We start from the raw sequence: 18,775 nt of genomic DNA on the forward strand, positions 1-18,775 counted from the left end.
GTGGGTCAGCCCCAGTCTACAGTGCTCTGTGGGTCAGCTCCAGTCTCCAGGCCCCAGTCTACAGTGCTCTATGGGTCAGCCCCAGTCTACAGTGCTCTGTGGATCGGCTCCAGTCTACAGGCCCCAGTCTACAGTGCTCTGTGGGTCAGCTCCAGTCTCCAGGCCCCAGTCTACAGTGCTTTATGGGTCAGCTCCAGTCTACAGTGCTCTGTGGGTCAGCCCCAGTCTACAGTGCTCTGTGGGTCAGCCCCAGTCTACAGTGCTCTGTGGGTCAGCCCCAGTCTACAGTGCTCTGTGGGTCAGCCCCAGTCTCTTGACTCTGGATCCGTTCCTATGGACTGGAGGGTAGCCAATGTAATCCCACTTTTTAAGAAAGGAGGGAGAGAGAAAACGGGGAATTAAAGACCAGTTAGTCTGACATCGGTAGTGTGGAATCGATTATTAATGATGTAATAGCAGCGCATTTGGAAAGCAGTGACGGGATCAGTCAAAGTCATCATGGATTTATGAAGGGGAAAGCATGCTTGACTAATCTTCTGGAATTTTTTGAGGATGTAACTAGTAGAATGGAAAAGAGAGAGCCAGTGAATATGGTGTATCTGGACTTTCAAAAAGCTTTTGACAAGGTCCCACACAAGACATTAGTGTGCAAAATTAGAGCACATGGTATTGGGGATAAGGTATTCACATGGTTAGAGAACTGGTTGGCAGACAGGAAGCAAAGAGTAGGAATTAATGGGTCCTTTTCAAAATGGCAGGTAGTGACTAGTGGGGTGCCGCAAGGCTCGGTGCTGGGACCCCAGTTACTTACAATATATATTAACGATTTAGATGAGGGAATTAGATATTACATCTCCAAGTTTGTGGATGACACAAAGCTGGGTGGTAGTGTGAGCTGCGAGGAGGATGCTATGAGGCTGCAGGGTAACTTGGATAGGTTGGGTGAGTGGGCAGATGCAGTATAATGTGGATAAATGTGAGGTTATCCACTTTGGTGGCAAGAACAGGAAGGCAGATTATTAGAAGGGGAGGTGCAACGAGACCTGGTTGTGCTTGTACATCAGTGACTGAAAGTAAGCATGCAGGTACAGCAGACAGTGAAGAAAGCTAATGGCATGTTGGTGTCTGGAAAGGTGCCAGATGATGTAGTTGAGGCAGGTCCTTTAACAACATTTAAACATCATTTAGACGTACGCGGTTGGGGTAGATTTAGAGGGATATGGGTCAAGCATAGACAGGTGGAAGCAGTTTAGATGGGGCTGTTAGTAGTTTAGATGGGTAAATGGATAGTTTAGATTAGTAGTTTAGATGGGTCTGAAGAAAGGTTTCGGCCCGAAATGTTGCCTATTTCCTTCGCTCCATAGATGCTGCTGCATCCGCTGAGTTTCGCCAGCACTTTTGTCTACCTTAGTTGGCATGTTGGTTGGCATGGGTAAGATGGGCTGAAGGGCCTGTTTCCGTGCTGTGTCAGTTGGTATCACCTGTGATAGTTGCGTTGCATAGAGTGCTGAGTACTAATGGTTGGCTTGTGCTTGGCTTCAGTTGACCAGTCATAGACTGTAGTAACTAATGAATCTCAGAAAGGAAAGTGCTGCAAGGTGCCAGTGGCTGGTTTTCTGGACTAAGTTTAGCCTGGGTGGAATTTGTTAAATGTTCAGCAAAGTTTCCTCAGGCAATATGTAGAGGGCAATGCTTAATCTGGCCTTGGGAAACTGGGAGGGGCATGTGGGTGAAGTGTTGGAGGAGGAGGCTTTTGGAACCAGCGACCACTCTTCTATTAGGTTGAAGGTAATTATGGATAAATACAGAGAAGGCCCACGTTAAAATGCTAAATTGGGGCAAGCCATCAGACAGGAACTTGCTCAACTTGATTGAAAAGGAACGTCAGGAAGGTGGGACGTTTTTAAAAGCTCCTTAATGAATATTTCTCCTCTGTATTTACCGAGGAGAAAGACCGTAGAACGGATGAAATTGGGGCAGTAAATGGAAGTCTCTTGCGAGCAGTCAGTGTTACGGTCGAAGAAGTACTGAAGGTACTATCACGTATGAAAGTAGACAAATCTCCAGGGCCTGATCAGATATATCTGAGGGCGCTGTGGGAAACTAGAGAGGAAATTGCCGGAGCCCTGGTTGAAATTTACGAGTCGTCTTTAAATACAGGGGAGGTGCTGGAAGACTGGAGGGTGGTAAATGTTGTGCCTCTATTCAAGAAGCGCTGCAGTGTAAATGCTGGGAACTATAGTCCGGTGAGCTTAACATCTGCAGTTGGAAAGTTACTGGAGTATTCTGAGGGATAGGTTATACATGCAGTTAGATGGACAAGGGCTGATTAGGGATAGTCAGCATGGTTTTGTACGTGGGAGGTCGTGTCTCACAAATCTGAGTTTTTTGAAGACGTGACCAAGAATTCAGTAAGGCATTCAACAAGGTTCTGCATGGTAGGTTGCCACGCCGATCAGTATCATAAGGCCTTGCTGAAGTTGGGGGGGTGGGGAGAGAATGTAGCAGGGTCTCGAGTGGAGATGCAGCTGAGTCATGGAACTTGGTGGGGGGGGGGGGGGGGGGGGTGGGGGGGTGGGTGAGTGTTTGAGATTTCCGGTTGGGGGGTAGGGAACTGACTCTGGGGGTTGGGGCTCGAGGAGGGGGTTGGAGGTCTCGGTGAGGAGGGGGTGGGGTCTCGGTGAGGAGGGTGGGGGTCTCGGGGGGGGGGGGGGGTGGGGGTCTCAGGGTGAGAGGAGGTCACTCTGCCCCTCTGCCCGTGTGTGACGCTGTGTGTCCCCGCAGACTGCTACGAGTTGGTGCCGGGTCAGTGTGGCCGCAAGAGGCTGACCACATCGACCGTCTGTCCACCCATGGAGATCCCCTGCACTCCGGACGAGGCCAGGCTGCTACGGTCAGTGAGGCCAGGCTGAGAGGAGCCGGCCCATCACCCCCCACTCCCTCTCGCCGTGGGTGGAGGCAGCGGGCCCCTGGAGCTTGCTTGTGCAGGGGCCAGTAGTGGGAGTGGGGGGCAGTGGGGGGAGGAGGGGCCAGTGCAGGGTGATGGGCCAGTAGGGGAGTGGGGTGCAGTGGTGGGAGTGAGGGGCCAGTGGTGCGAGAGAGGGGCCAGTGCTGGGTGAGGGGCCAGTGCTGGGTGAGGGGGCAGTGGTGGGTGAGGAGCCAGTGGTGGGAGCGAGGAGCCAGTGGTGGGAGTGAGAGGCCAGTGGTGGATCAGTGGTGGGAGTGAGGGGCCAGTAGTGGGAGTGGGGGGCCAGTGGTGGGAGTGGGGGGCAGTGCTGGATGATGGGCCAGTGCTGGTGCAGGGGCCAGTGCTGGATGAGGGGCCAGTGCTGGTGCAGGGGCCAGTGGTGGGTGCAGGGGCCAGTGGTGGGATTGGGGCCAGTGGTTGGTGCAGGGGCCAGTGCTGGTGATTGCAGGGGCCAGTGGTGGGTGAGGGGCCAGTGCTGGTGCAGGGGCCAGTGGTGGGTGAGGGGCCAGTGCTGGTGCAGGATTGGGGGCCAGTGGTTGGTGCAGGGGCCAGTGGTGGGATTGGGGGCCAGTGGTGGGTGAGTGGGCCAGTGCTGGTGCAGGGGCCAGTGGTGGATGAGGGGGCAGTGCTGGTGCAGGGGCCTGTACTGGGAGTGAGGGTTGATGGTGTGGGTCCCCACAGGCTACACCTGGATCAGTTGGAGGTTGCTGGCGTGGAGCTGGAGTTGGGAGAGGCTGAGGATGCGGGCGTATTTGTGAAGAGGGTGCCGGCCTGCTTCGTGCAGAGAGAAGCAACTGAGGCTCGAAGAGGACGACAACCCGTCACTCAAACCATAGTACAGGCAAGATGGCCGCACGGCTCCTACACGACACACGGCTCCTACACGGCACACGGTAACATCGACACACGCATAGGGCACTAGGCATGTGTGAGAACGCGTGTGGCACTGTATGTGTGGGGCACACCGCTCCTACCCGGAACACGGCTCCTACACCGCTCCTACACGGCACACGGCTCCTACACGATACACGGCTCCTACACGGCACACGGTAGCATCGACACACGCATAGGGCACTAGACATGTGTGAGAACGCGTGTGGCACTGTATGTGTGGGGCACTAAACTTGTGTGTACGGGTGCGCTGTGTATGGGCGCGCTTGTGTGTATGAGCACGCGTGTGCATGGACGCGCTGTGTGTACGGGTGCGTGTGTATACGGGTGCGTGTGTGTACGGGCGCACTGTGTGTACGGGTGCGTGTGTGTATGCGTGTGTATGGGCACGCATGGGGCACGGTGCAGTTTGCCCTACATTTTCTTAGTTTAGTTTATGGTCACGTGTACCGAGGTGCAGTGAAAAGCTTTTTGTTGCTTTCCGTTAGTGGAAAGACTATATATGATTACAGTTGAGTCATCCACAGTGTACAGATACATAAGGTCATAAGTTATAGGAGTAGAATATGGCCATTCGGCCCATCAAGTCTACTCTGCCATTCAATCATGGCTGATCTATCTCTCCCGCCCAACCCCATTCTCCTGCCTTCTCCCCAAAACACTGACACCCGTACTAATCAAGAATCTATCTATCTCTGTCTTAAATATATCCACTCCTGAAATATTCAGGAGGGATAGACAGAAAGGAAAAGGAAGTGGGGTAGTGTTGATGGTTAGGGAGGAGATTAACGCAATAGAAAGGAAGGACATTAGCTTGGAGGATGTGGAATTGATATGGGTAGAGCTGCGAAACACTAAGGGGCAGAAAACACTAGTGTGAGTTGTGTACCGGCCACCTAAAGTAGTAGTGGAGTTGGGGATGGCATCAAACAGGAAATTAGAAATGCGTGCAACAAAGGTAAAACAGTTATAATGTGTGACTTCAATCTACAAATAGATTGGGTGAATCAAATTGGCAGGGGTGCTGAGGAAGAGGATTTCTTGGAATGTATGCGGGATAGTTTTCTAAACCAACATGTAGAGGAACCAACGAGAGAGCAGGCTATTCTAGACTGGGTATTGAGTAATGAGGAAGGGTTAGTTAGCAGTCTTGTTGTGCTTGGCCCCTTGGGCAAGAGTGACCAATATGGTTGAGTTCTTCATTAGGATGGAGAGTGACATAGTTCATTCAGAAACAAGGGTTCTGAACTTAAACAAAGGTAACTTTGAGGGTATGAGACGTGAATTGGCCAAGATAGACTGGCAATTGATTCTAAAAGGGTTGACGGTGGATATGCAATGGAAGGCATTTAAAGACCGCATAGATGAACTATAACAATGGTTCATCCCAGTTTGGAAAAAGAATAAGAAGGTAGTGCATAGCAGTGGATAACAAGGGAAATCAGGGATAGTATCAAACAAAAGATGAAGCATACAAATTAGCCAGAAAAAGCAGCCTACCAGTGGACTGGGAGAAATTCAGTCCAGCAGAGGAGGCCAAAGGGCTTAATTAGGAAAGGGAAAATAGATTATGAAAAAAAACTGGCAGGGAACATAAAAACTGACTGCAAAAGCTTTTATAGATATGTGAAGAGAAAAAGATTAGTTTCCAAGTCCCTTGCAGTCAGAAACCGGTGAATTGATCATTTGGCAGACCAATTGAATAACTACTTTGGTTCTGTCTTCACTAAGGAAGACATAAATAATCTTCCGGAAATAGCAGGGGACCAGGGGTCAAATGAGATGGAGGAACTGAGTGAAATCCAGGTTAGTCGGGAAGTGGTGTAAGGTAAATTGAATGGATTAAAGGCCGATAAATCCCCAGGGCCAGATAGGCTGCATCCCAGAGTGCTTCAGGAAGTAACCCCAGAAATAGTGGATGCATTAGTGATAATTTTTCAAAACTCTTTAGATTCTGGAGTAGTTTCTGAGGAATGGAGGGTAGCTAATGTAACCCCACTTTTTAAAAAGGGAGGGAGAGAGAAAACTGGGAATTACAGACCAGTTCGTTTAACATCGGTAGTGGGGGAAAATGCTAGAGTCAGTTATTAAAGATGGGATAGCAGCACATTTGGAAAGTGGTGCAATCATTCGACAAAGTCAGCATGGATTTATGAAAGGTAAATCATGTCTGACGAATCTTATAGAATTTTTCGAGGATGTAACTAGTAGAGTAGATAAGGGAGAACCAGTGGATGTGTTATATCTGGACTTTCAGAAGGTTTTCGACAAGGTCCCACATAAGAGATTAGTATACAAACTTAAAGCACACGGTATTGGGGGTTCACTATTGATGTGGATAGAGAACTGGCTGGCAGACAGGATGCAAAGAGTAGGAGTAAACGGGTCCTTTTCAGAATGGCAGGCAATGACTAGTGGGGTACTGCAAGGCTCAGTGCTGGGACCCCAGCTATTTACAATATATATTAATGATTTGGACTTGAATTAATGAGGGAATTGAATGCAACATGTCCAAGTTTGCGGATGACTCGAAGCTGGGGGACAGTGTTAACTGTGAGGAAGATGCTAGGAGGCTGCAAAGTGACTTGGAAAGGTTGGGTGAGTGGGAAAATGCATGGCAGATGCAGTATAATGTGGATAAATGTGAGGTTATACACTTTGGTGGCAAGAACAGGAAAGTAGACTATTTGAATGGTGGCCGATTAGGAAAAGGGGAGATGCAACGAAACCTGGGTGTCATGGTACACCAGTCATTGAAAGTAGGCATGCAGGTACAGCAGGCAGTGAAGAAAGCGAATGGTATGTTAGCATTCATAGCAAAAGGATTTGAGTATAGGAGCAGGGAAGTTCTACTGCAGTTGTGCCTTGGTGAGACCACACCTGGAGTATTGCGCACCGTTTTGGTCTCCTAATCTGAGGAAATACTTTCTTGCCGTAGAGGGAGTACAGAAAAGGTTCACCAGCCTGATTCCTGGGATGGCAGGACTTTCATATGAAGAAAGACTGGATAGACTCGGCTTGTACTTGCTAGAATTTAGAAGATTGAGGGGGGATCTTATAGAAACGTACAAAATTCTTAAGGGTTTGGACAGGCTAGATGCAGGAAGATTGTTCCCGATGTTGGGGAAGTCCAGAACAAGGTGTCACAGTTTAAGGATAAGGGGGAAGTCTTTTAGGACCAAGATGAGAAAAAAAAAATTCACACAGAGAGTGGTGAATCTGTGGGATTCTCTGCCACAGAAAGTAGTTGAGGCCAGTTTATTGGCTATATTTAAGAGGGAGTTAGATGTGGCCCTTGTGGCTTAAGGGATCGGGGGGTATGGAGAGAAGGCAGGTACAGGATACTGAGTTGGATGATCAGCAATGATCATGTTGAATGGCGGTGCAGGCTCGAAGGGCCGAATGGCCTACTCCTGCACCTATTTTCTATGTTTCTATGATTTGTGGCCTCCACAGCCTTCTGTGGCAAAGAATTCCACAGATTCACCACCCTATGATTAAATAAATTTCTCCTTATCTCCTTCCTAATAGAACGTCCTTTAATTCTGAGGCTGTGACCTCTGGTCCTAGACTCTCCCACTAGTGGAAACATCCTCTCCACATCCATGCTATCATTCCTCATATATGGTACCCAAAATTGCTCACAATGTTCCTAATGCGGCCTGACCAAAGCCTTAAAGAGCCTCAGCATTACATCCCTGTTTTTGTATACAAGCCCTCGTGAAATGCATGCTAGCATTGAGTTTGCTTTCCTTACTATCGATTCGACTTGCAGATTAACTTTTTGGGAATCCTGCATCAGCACACTCAAGTCCCTTTGCACCTCTGATTTCTGGATTCTCTCCCCATTTCGAAAATAGTCTACGCCTTTATTCCTACTAGCAAAATGCATGACTCCACACTTTGCTACACTATATTCCATCTGCCACTTCTCTGCCAACTCTCCCAACCTGTCCAAGTCCTTCTGCAGAGTGCCTGCTTTCTCTACACTACATGCCCCTCCACCTATTTTCGTATCGTCCGCAAACTTGGCCACAAAACCATCAATCCCCTCGTCCAAATCATTAATATACAACGTGAAGAGTAGCGGCCCCAGCAACGACCACTGCGGAACTCCGCTAGTCAATCCTAAACGCTGAAAATCTTAAACAACATCTACTGACTCTCCTTTGTCTGTCCTGCTACTCCAGCAAATTTGTCAAGCACGACCTCCCCTTCACAAAGCCATGCTGACTTCCGCCAATTTTATCGTGAACTCCAAAACCTCATCCTTTATAATGGACTCTAAAATCTTACCAACCTCCAAAGTCAGACTAACCGGCCTATAGTTCCCACTATTCTGCTTTGCTCCCTTCTTGTGCAGTGGGGTAATATTGGCAATTTTACAATCGTCTGGAACTAGTGATTCCTGAAATATCACTATCAATGCCTCCACAATCTCTACAGCCAACTCTTTCAGAATCCTAGGGTGCAGTCCATCCGGCCCAGGTGACTTATCCACCTTCAGCCCTTTCAGCTTCCCAAGCACCTTCTCCCTAGTAATAGCCACTCCACTAACTTCCTACCCCTGACTCTCTTGAATTTCAGGCACGTTGCTGGTGTCTTCCACTGTGAAGACTGAAGCAAAAAGGTTATTCAACTCCTCTGCCATTTCTTTATTCCCCATTAACACTTCTCCTGCATCATTCTCCAGCGGCCCAACGTCCACTCTTGCCTCTTTCTTACTCTTTATATAACTGAAGAAACTCCTGCTATCCTCTTTTATATTATTGGCTAGCTTACCTTCGTATTTCATCTTGTCTCCCCGTATTGCCTTTTTAGTTACCTTCTGTTGTTCTTTAAAAGTTTCCCAATTCTCTGGCTTCCCACTAATCTTTGCTGTGTTATACGCTTTCTCTTTTAGTTTTATACTGTCCTTGACTTCCCTTGTCAGCCACGGTCACCTCTTTCTCCCCCTAGAATCTTTCTTCCTCTTTGGAATGAAAAGATCAGAATTCCAGATAATTCCCAGAAATTCCTGCCATTGCTGTTCCATCATCATCCCTGCTGGGGCCCCAATCCAGTCAACTTTGGCCGGCTCCTCCCTCATGCCTCTGTAGTCCACTTTGCCCAGCAGCAATACCGACATATCCGATTTCACCTTCTCCCTCTCAAATTGCAGATGAAAACTTAAGTTGTGATCGCTACCTCCTAATGGTTCCTTTACCTTGAGTTCCCTTATCCAATCTGGTTCATTGCTAACACTAAATCCAAAATCGTCTTTTCCCTGATCGGCTGCAGTACAAGCTGCTCTAAGAATGCATCACGGAGGCACTCTACAAAATTCCCTTTCTCAGTGTCCAGTACCTGAATTTCTCAGTCTACCTGCATATTGAAATCTCCAATAACCACCATAGCATTTTTACATGCCAATTTTATCTCCTGATGTAACTTGTATCCTATTGTATCCTATGACCTGTAAATAACTCCCATTAGGGTCTTGTTACCCCTATAATTTCTCAGCTCTATCCACAATGACTCTACATCTTCTGATCCTATGCCCCCCCCCTCACTAAGAACTGAATTTCATTGCTAACTAACAGAGTTACCCCACCTCCTCACTAAGAACTGAATTTCATTGCTAACTAACTGAGTTACCCCACCCCCTCAGCCCACCTTTCTGTCTTTCCTCGAGGACATATAACCCTGAATATTCAGCATGATAAGGGAATAACATTTAGTGCAAGATAAAGTCCGAGGGTCTCCAATAAGGTAGTTAGTTCTTTGGATCGTTGACCTTGTCATGGTGAAGAGGCTCGCGTGTCCTCATGATTCCTAGAGCGATGCTGTCGGAAACACCAGCTTCTGGTAGGGCCACCCATGGCGGTAAGGTCAAGGATGCGGGTCCAGACTAAGAACGATCCACCCTACAAGACCTGAACGGTGGACCAGGCGGACAAAGTTATCTTGAACTCAACGGCTGTGAAGGTGGATGAAGGCTGCAACAGATCTATCAGCTCCAATCGTCTTGGTTCTCTTGCCATTGGAATAAGTTGATTGATTTGTGAAGGACCGTGTGCTTCTTGGAGTGCAACATCAAGTACACGGTAAACACACACGCACAGGCGTCTTCGTTCTGTGAGCTGCAAAGCCAGGATTGAACATAAGCCACCTGAGAGTCCATAAAAACAACAGAACGTAGACCATCATCCTCGACCTCGAGGGATAGCCACGATGACGAGATAATAGTTCAGGACCGTTCTCTGGTTGTGGTAGGATGGTTCAGTTACCTGATAACAGCTGGGAAGAAACTGTCCCTGAATTTGGAGGTGTACCTTTTAGACAATAGGCAATATTTTAACACCTATATATCTTTTTCAGAGGGGAGGAGGGAGTGACCGAGGTGAGACTGGTCCTTGATTATGCTGCTGGCCTTGCCGAGGCAGCGTGAGGTGCAGATGGAGTCGATGGAAGGGAGGTTGGTTTGTGTGATGGTTTGGTCTGCGTCCATTTCTTGCGGTCTTGGATGGAGTTGTGAGTGTTGTGGATTAGGGTTGGAAACTGCAGGCTGCTGATTGCTGGACTTTCCAGAAACAGCTTGAAACCTCTGAGTGGCCAGGGCACCTGACGTTCACGATGGCTGTGTTTGGGAATGTGTGCTGAGCTGGGTGGGATTTACCACAGGCGAGATGGTGGGGTGTTGTTACTGTTGCTGTGTTGTATCCTTCACACTGAACCTCTCTTGTCCCCGTCTTGCCAATTGAACCCCGTGTCTCTCTGTTCCTGCAGGAGTTCCTCAGAGAACAGATTGAGGTGAGTCGTTGCTGATGGGGTAAAGTGAGTGTGCGCGGGGCGGGGGGGTCCGTGATCCTGTGGGGGGGGCTGTTTGGGGAGTAGTGGGTGGGGGGGGGGCGGGGGGAGTGGGTGGAGAGCGGGAAGTTGGAGAGGGGGGAATGGTTGGAAAGAAGGGGGTGGATGGAGGGGGGGGGGGGGCAACAGGCCGGGGGGACACAGGGTGCGTCCTTCCACCCCCACTCCCCCCCCCCCCCCCCCCCCCCCAGTGCAGCGCTATCATTTCCCCCATCCCCGTGTGCTGGTCTCTCAGTGACCCCCTGTCTCGGAATGGGTGGGGGGGGGGGGAGTGGGGTGATGGGGGTGGGACGAGCGGTCTCTCAGTGACCCCCATATCCCCCCGTCGTGGGCGGGGGGGGGGGGGGGTTTGGGGGGGGGGGGGGGGGGGGGAGTATTTTTAAGTGGTCTCTTGGTGACCCCACCCTCGTGTCACCAGGTGCTCCAGACCAGGGGAGGTGCCCCCGCCGTGCTGTCACGGACCATGCTGAAGGTGCTCGCCTCACAGGCCTGTCACGGTGAGTAACGCCCCCCCCCCCCCCCCTAACTCTGGGAACACCCACCGTTAGGGGACCCCACCCCACCCACCACTAATCCCCACTCACCGTCACAGGGAATGCCCCACCACCCCAACAGGAACCACACCACACAACCCCCCCCCCCCCCCCCCCCCCACGGCAGGAACCCCCTCAATCCCCCCACTGCTGAAACCCCCCCACCCCAACCATGGGAGAAGCTCAACAACCACCCCCCACCCCCACCACAACGGCAGGAACCCTGTCCCACTGCATATCATCATTGCACGGAATATATGTCACCTGTGGTGGTGAAGTTCCCAGGTTCACGACCATCAGCTTTGGGATCTCACTGATCTCGGTCTATGATGAATACTGTGACCCCTGGTTCTGCACCCATGGTGAGGGAAACACCCTTCCTGCATGCACCCCCCTCAATTCCTGCATGCCTGCATGCCCCCTGTATTCCTCCACGCACCCCCTGTATGACTCCACGCACCCCCTCTATTCCTGCACGCACCCCCTCTATTCCTGCATGCAACCCCTCTATTCCTGCACGCACCCCCTTTATTCCTGCAAGATCAAGATACAAGATACAAGATACAAGATGAATTTAATTGTCACGTGTGCCAGATGGCACAGTGAAATGAATTCCCATACAGCCATACAATAAAAATAAACAGGACTCAACACACTATAGAATTCAACACAAAACATCCCCACACAGCAGAATCAAAGTTCCTCACTGTGTGGGAAGGCACCAAAGTCAGTCTCTTCCTCCACTGTTCCCCGTGGTCAGGGTCTCCCCAAGCCCTCCGCAGTTGCAGCTACGGGCGGCCCGATGTCCAGGACCGCACGCCGGGATGATACCAGTCCGACGTCGGGGCTGCGGGACGTCCTCACGCACGGACCCGCTCTATTCCTGCGGGACTTTGTTGCTGTATAGGAGACCCCCTCTCATTCTAAGGTCCAGTGAAGATGGCAGAATGAGTCAGCCTCTGCCGTGCCAGGATCAGTGGCGTTGTGCGGCGCTCTCCCCATGAGGAGACACTGTCTTGCTGTGGACCTGTACCCCTGCCCTGGCATTCTCCTTCTCCCATACCATTATGTTGCTGCACCTCAATGGCTGCTTGCAGCAAATGCTTCATGCTCATAAGTGATAGGAGCAGAATTAGGCCATTTGGCCCTTCGTCTATTCAACTATTCATTCATGGCTGATCTACCTCTCCCCCCTAACCCATTCACCTGCCTTCTCCCCGTAACCCCTTACACCCGTACTAATCTCTCTATCTCTGCCTTCAAAAAATCTATTGATGACTTGCACAGCCTTCAGTGACAATGAAATCCACAGATTCACCATCCTGTGACTAAAGAATGGTGAGGAGTTGCTATGTTACTGCTCATTACCTGTGTTGTACATGCTGACAGGGGCGGTGAAGTTTGGCCACGGTCTGAGTGTGGACGAGTGCAGAAGCCTGATGGGTTCTCTGGCCAGCTGTCACCTGCCCTTCCAGTGTGCACATGGCCGGCCCTCCATCCTCCCTCTGGCAGACCTGGATCACCTGAATCACCTGGACATCAACCACCAGGTATGTCCACAGTCAATCCTCAATCAAACTGGAGCATCGCCCCATTACAGGAACAATGTGGAGGCTTTGCAGAGGGTGCACAAGAGGCTTACTAGAATGGTGCTGGAGTAACTCAGCGGGTCAGGCAGCATCTGTGGAGAACATGGATAGGTGACGTTTCACAGAGTGCTGAGTAACTCAGCAGATCATAGAATCATAGACATAGATACATAGAAAATAGGTGCAGGAGTAGGCCATTCGGCCCTTCGAGCCTGCACCGTCATTCAATATGATCATGGCTGATCATCCAACTCGGTATCCTGTACCTGCCTTCTCTCCATACCCCCTCATCCCTTTAGCCACAAGGGCCACATCTAACTCCCTCTTAAATATAGCCAATGAACTGGCCTCAACTACCTTCTGTGGCAGAGAATTCCAGAGATTCACCACTCTCTGTGTGAAAAATGTTTTCCTCATCTCGGTCCTAAAAGATTTCCCCCTTATCCTTAAACTGTGACCCCTTGTTCTGAACTTCCCCAACATCGGGAACAATCTTGCTGCATCTAGCCTGTCCAACCCCTTAAGAATTTTGTAAGTTTTTATCTTATAGAAACCAGAAATGTTTCAGGTGGGGTCCCTTCTTCAGACTGATGGTAGTAGACGTTATGATGTAATGTTACAGTTGTACAGAACATTGGTGAGACTGCATTTGGTCGAATGTGTGCAGTTTTAGTTCCCCAGCAATGGGAAGGATGTTGTTAAGCTGGAAAGGCTGCAAAGAAGAATTAGCAGGGTATTGCCAGGACTCGAGGGCCTGAGCTATCGGGAGTAACTAGCCAGTGACTAGCGGAGTTCCGTAGGGGTCGGTGCTGGGGCCACTACTCTTCACGTTGTATATTAATGATTTGGACTAGGGGATTGAAGGCTTTGTGGCCAATACGATGATACGAAAATAGGTGGAGGGGCAGGTAGTGTAGAGAAAGCAGGGACTCTGCAGAAGGACTTGGACAGGTTGGGAGAGTGGGCAGAGAAGTGGCAGATGGAATATAGTGTTGCAAAGTGTGGAGTCATGCATTTTGATCGTACGAATAAAGGCGTAGACTATTTTCAAAATGGGGAGAGAATCCAGAAATCGGAGGTGCAAAGTGACTTGCAAAGAAAGCAACCACAATGCTAGCATTTATTTCACGAGGGCTTGTATACAAAAACAGGGATGTACTGCTGAGGCTCTATAAGGTGCTGGTCAGGCCGCATTTGGAATATTGTGAGCAATTTTGGGCCCCATATCTGAGGTAGGATGTGATGGCTCTGGAGAGGATCCAGAGGAGGTTTACAAGAATGATCCCAGGTTAACCTATGATGAGCACTGGGCCTGTACTTGCTGGAGTTTCGAAGAACGAGGGGGAACTTCATTGAAACATACAGAATAATAAAAGGCTTGGATACACTGGATGTGGAGAGGATGTTTCCATTATTGGGAGTGTCCAGGACTAGAGGTCACAGCCTCAGAATTAAAGGACATTCATTTAGGAAAGAGATGAGGAGAAATTTATTTAGTCAGAGGGTGGTGAATTTGTGGAATTATTTGCCACAGAAGGCTGTGGAGGCTGACTTTGTATATTTTTAAGACAGATAAATAGATTCTTGATTAGTACGGGTGTCAGGGGTTATGGGGAGAACGCAGGAGAACGGGGTTAGGAGGGAGAGATAGATCATAGAAACATAGAAACATAGAAATTAGGTGCAGGAGTAGGCCATTCGGCCCTTCGAGCCTGCACCGCCATTCAATATGATCATGGCTGATCATCCAACTCAGTATCCCGTACCTGCCTTCTCTCCATACCCCCTTGATCCCCTTAGCCACAAGGGCCACATCTAACTCCCTCTTAAATATAGCCAATGAACTGGCCTCAACTACCCTCTATGGCAGAGAGTTCCAGACATGGAATGGATGATTGAATGGCGGAGTAGACTTGATGGGCCGAATGGCCTAATTCTATTCCTATCACTTATGACCTTATGGGAGGTTGGGCAGGGTAGGACTTTATTCTTTGAAGTCCAGGAAGCAGGTGTGATCTTCTAGAGGTGTAAACATAATGATCGGCAAAGGGGGTATGCAGCATATGGAGGAATCAAGAATTAGAGGACATGTTTACAAAAAAAAAAAAAAAGAATTAGAGGACATGTTTAAGGTGAAAGATTTTAAAGGAATCTGAGGGGCAGCTTTGCTGCCATGAAAAAATGTTTTGCTTTCTACCCAAACTGATCAGATATACCATACATAAATACAATCAAACCAAAGTACAATAGGTAGAGCAAAGGGGAAGATACAGAGTGCAGAATATAGTTCTCAGCAATGTAGCGCTGATCCAGACACATCATAGCAAAGATTTAAAGAGATATGGGCCATACGTGGGTACGTGGGACTAGACTTAGATCGGGCATCTTGGTCGGCTTGGGCAAGTTGGGCCGATGGGCCCGTTTTTCTGCTCCATGACTTGTCCATGAAGGTGCCTATTGTGTGGGTACTGTTGGAATAATTTACACCAGACGTGAGTCACTATCAAACTGTAGCTACTTTATTAGCAATCACTTGAAGCAAGAGACTGTCCTCACTGTGTAAAGCATGCAGTATTGTGATATCATTTTTGATAAATTAGTCATGGTTCACTGCACCTTCGGGTGCATGTGACAAATAAAAGCGACTTTGACTTGTGAGCCAGCATTCAGTAACTTTCCACTGTGTAACAGGCTTCTTTATCTATGTGGGAAGGTTAGGGAGTCTCGGTGTAACCTTGAGTTCATAAGCTCTTCTTTGCATTAAGCAAACATTTGACTCTATGCTAAAACAGGCCCGGTGCAGGTGGCCCTTAGAGTCAAAAGTTTGATTCCCACAGTGAAGTGGTGCCCATGTTGAAAGACAAAATGGAAGAACAGTTCAGTTCTGCCCACAATTCCCACTGGAACGTTTTATAGAGCTGCACCATAACATCCTAACTCGTGTGACCTACGGACGCAGGCATGTGTGCTGCTTTCAAAATACTATCCATGTGTTGCCACTTTCAGGGCAGATTGGATCAGATCCCCAGTGTATCTGTTCATCGATGTCCTGTAGCATCCACCCATTTACTGTACATGTCATGTATCGGTGTTGTGTAGCATCTACCTATTTACAATAGACAATAAGTGCAGGAGTAGGCCATTTGGCCCTTCGAGCCAGCTGATCATCCCCAATCAGTACCCCGTTCCTGCCTTCTCCCCATATCCCCTGACTTTTTAAAGAGCCCTATCTAGCTCTCACTTGACTTATTTTTAAGAGCCCTATCTAGCTCTCACTTGAAAGCATCCAGAGAACCTGCCTCCACCGCCTTCTGAGGCAGAGAATTCCCCAGACTCATCACTCTCTGTGAGAAAAAGTGTTTTCTCATCTCCGTTCTAAATGGCTTACTCCTTATTCTTAAACTGTGGCCCCTGGTTCTGGACTCCCCCAACATCGGGAACATGTTTCCTGCCTCTAGCGTGTCCAAGCCCTTAACAATCATAAGTTTCAATGAGATTCCCTCTAATCTTTCTAAACTCCAGAGTGTACAAGCCCAGCTGCTCCATTCTCTCAGCATATGACAGTCCCACCATCCCGGGAATTAACCTTGTAAACCTACGCTGCACTCCCTCAATAGCAAGAATCTGTGGAATTCTCTACCACAGAGGGTGGTTGAGGCCGTTCATTGGCTATATTTAAGAGGGAGTTTAATGTGGCCCTTGTGGCTAAAGGGATCAGGGGGGTATGGAGGGAAGGCAGGTACAGGATACCGAATTGGATGATCAGCCATGATCATATTGAATGGCGGTGCAGGCTCGAAGGGCCGAATGGCCTACTCCTGCACCTATTTTCTATGTTTCTATGTCCTTCCTCAAATTTGGGGACCAAACCTGCACACAATACTGCAGGTGTGGTCTCACCAGGGCTCTGTACAACTGCAGAAGAACCTTTTTGCTCCTATATTTGATTCCTCTTGTTATAAAGGCCAACATGCCATTCGCTTTCTTCACTGCCTGCTGTACCTGCATGCTTACTTTCATAGACTGATGTACAAGGACCCCCAGATCCCGTTGTACTTCCCCTTTTCCCAACGACGCCATTTAGATACTAATTTGCCTTCCTGTTTATGCTACCAAAGTAGATTCTGATTATTAATAACCACTTTCTGCTATTTGCACTTTATCAGTTAATTTATTCATGTGTGTATATATTTATATCATGGTATATGGACACATTTATCTGATTTGTAGTAAATGCCTACTATTTTCTGTGTGCTTAAGCAAAGCAAGAATTTCATTGTCCTATACAGGGACACATGACAATAAAGTCACTTGAACTTGGCAACCTCACATTTATCTGCATTAAACTTCAGCTGCCATGCATCTGCCCACTCCCCCAACCTGTCCAAGTCACCCTGCATTCTCATAGCATCTTTCTCACAGTTGACACAGCCACCCAGCTTTGTGTGATCTGCAAATGTGTTAATGTTACTTTGAATCCCTTCATCCAAATCATTGATGTATATTGTAAATAGCTGCAGTCCCATCACCGAGCCTTGTGGTACCCCACTCAAGCATCACTCCACATTTATCAGGAGTAAACTGAAGCTGGAAGGGTTGATCTGCCTGCTAATGCAGTCTTTTGTCTTTGTACTGTCTTGCAGTTTGTGTCATTAATGTCTAATTGTCAAGAGTGTTTATTTTCATGTCCCAGATAGAACAATGACATTCTTACTTGCAGAAGCACAATAGAATACGTAAGCATAGTAATATGTGTGTGTGCGTGTGTGTTGTACAAGGCTGTACTGCTGCTGCAAACAACATCTTCATTGTAGCTGTACACGGCCTAGGGTCTGTGAAACCAGGTCATGGTTCAAGGCAGATATAACTGGTTATCAGAGTCGGTTGGAGATGTTGTTACAGCTCCTGTGTGGTGAGTCAGTGGGGGTGGAAATGTATTTGGCGTGATTGTGGTCAGGGGATGACGATGACAGGTCCATGTGTATTTGTGTTGTGAACCCAAGCATATTACCGCTCACCGCCGGGTCCGTGTGTGATTGTGGTGTGTTGTGGTGATTGTGGTGTGGTTGTGGTGCGTTGTGGTGTTTGCGGTGTGGTAATTGTGGGTGTGTTGTGTGTTTGCGGTGTGATTGTGGTGCGTTGTGGGTTGTGGTGTTTGCGGTGTGTTGTGCGTTTGTGGTGTGTTGTGAACCCATGCATATTACCACTCACCCCCTGGAACATTATGTGCGTTTATTCTGATCCACAGGTTGAACACAGACCTAACTTACAGAAGCTGTGGACAGCGTGGACACTGTGGACGGGCTGTAAAGCTGTTCAATGATTGCACGAAGCTGAGAAACCTGGAGCTGTGCTGTACCAGCCTGCTGCTTTGGTATGAAATGGGCAAAGGCCCAGTGTACCACCCTGAGGCTGCACGGGTATCTTGACCTCTTGGCCACCATGATCTTTCAACGTGTGATACTGGAGGTAGGAACACGTTGCCTCCTGTGTGTGTGTGTGTGTGTGCGCGCACTTTGTAACTGTTTTATTCCAACACTATTTATTCTAATAAATGAAGCTGCTTTGCTGTGCCGTCTTTCTTGGTTGTGGAGGTGCCGGGAGGGTGCGGTGGGCAGCAATGCCACAGGACTTCACTGTCAGCATCCTTCTCTATTTCTCTTGGACGTTTAAGGACATTCAACCTATCACTCGTGCCCTCTTCTCACTGCTACCGGCAGGCAGGAGGTACAGATGCCTCAAGTCCCACACCACCAGGTTCAGGAACATACCCACACAGCCTTAACCCCACCTCAGCAACAGACCACCACTTGCACCAACGTGGACGTGCTCTCTCATCGTGTGCTTTAGTTGCACTGCATTTTTCACTGTCTGCTTGAGTTTGTGTATAATGTATGTTTTGTGCCATTGCTGCTGCTGCAGCAAGGTTGTAGCTCACCGTACCT

General features: G+C 48.7%; 1 protein-coding gene across 3 annotated transcripts in view; it reads left to right on the forward strand.

Annotated features, from left to right (window-relative positions):
* Positions 1-18,775, forward strand: part of mlh3 (mutL homolog 3 (E. coli)) — a 44,367-nt gene that overhangs the window by 16,378 nt on the left and 9,214 nt on the right. For 2 of the 3 annotated variants that reach the window (XM_055640297.1, XM_055640298.1), the window contains 6 exons: positions 2,785-2,893; positions 3,650-3,809; positions 10,628-10,651; positions 11,127-11,205; positions 12,631-12,791; positions 18,079-18,402. In XM_055640297.1, the coding sequence (XP_055496272.1) occupies positions 2,785-2,893; positions 3,650-3,809; positions 10,628-10,651; positions 11,127-11,205; positions 12,631-12,791; positions 18,079-18,153 (608 nt within the window). In that variant the 3' untranslated portion in view covers positions 18,154-18,402. Of the gene's footprint in view, positions 1-2,784; positions 2,894-3,649; positions 3,810-10,627; positions 10,652-11,126; positions 11,206-12,630; positions 12,792-18,078; positions 18,403-18,775 lie in introns of those variants that run through there. The other variant, XR_008723978.1, reaches the window with a different exon arrangement.

The sequence above is a fragment of the Leucoraja erinacea genome, chromosome 9 (assembly GCF_028641065.1).
Source record: "Leucoraja erinacea ecotype New England chromosome 9, Leri_hhj_1, whole genome shotgun sequence".
NCBI lineage: Eukaryota > Metazoa > Chordata > Chondrichthyes > Rajiformes > Rajidae > Leucoraja > Leucoraja erinaceus.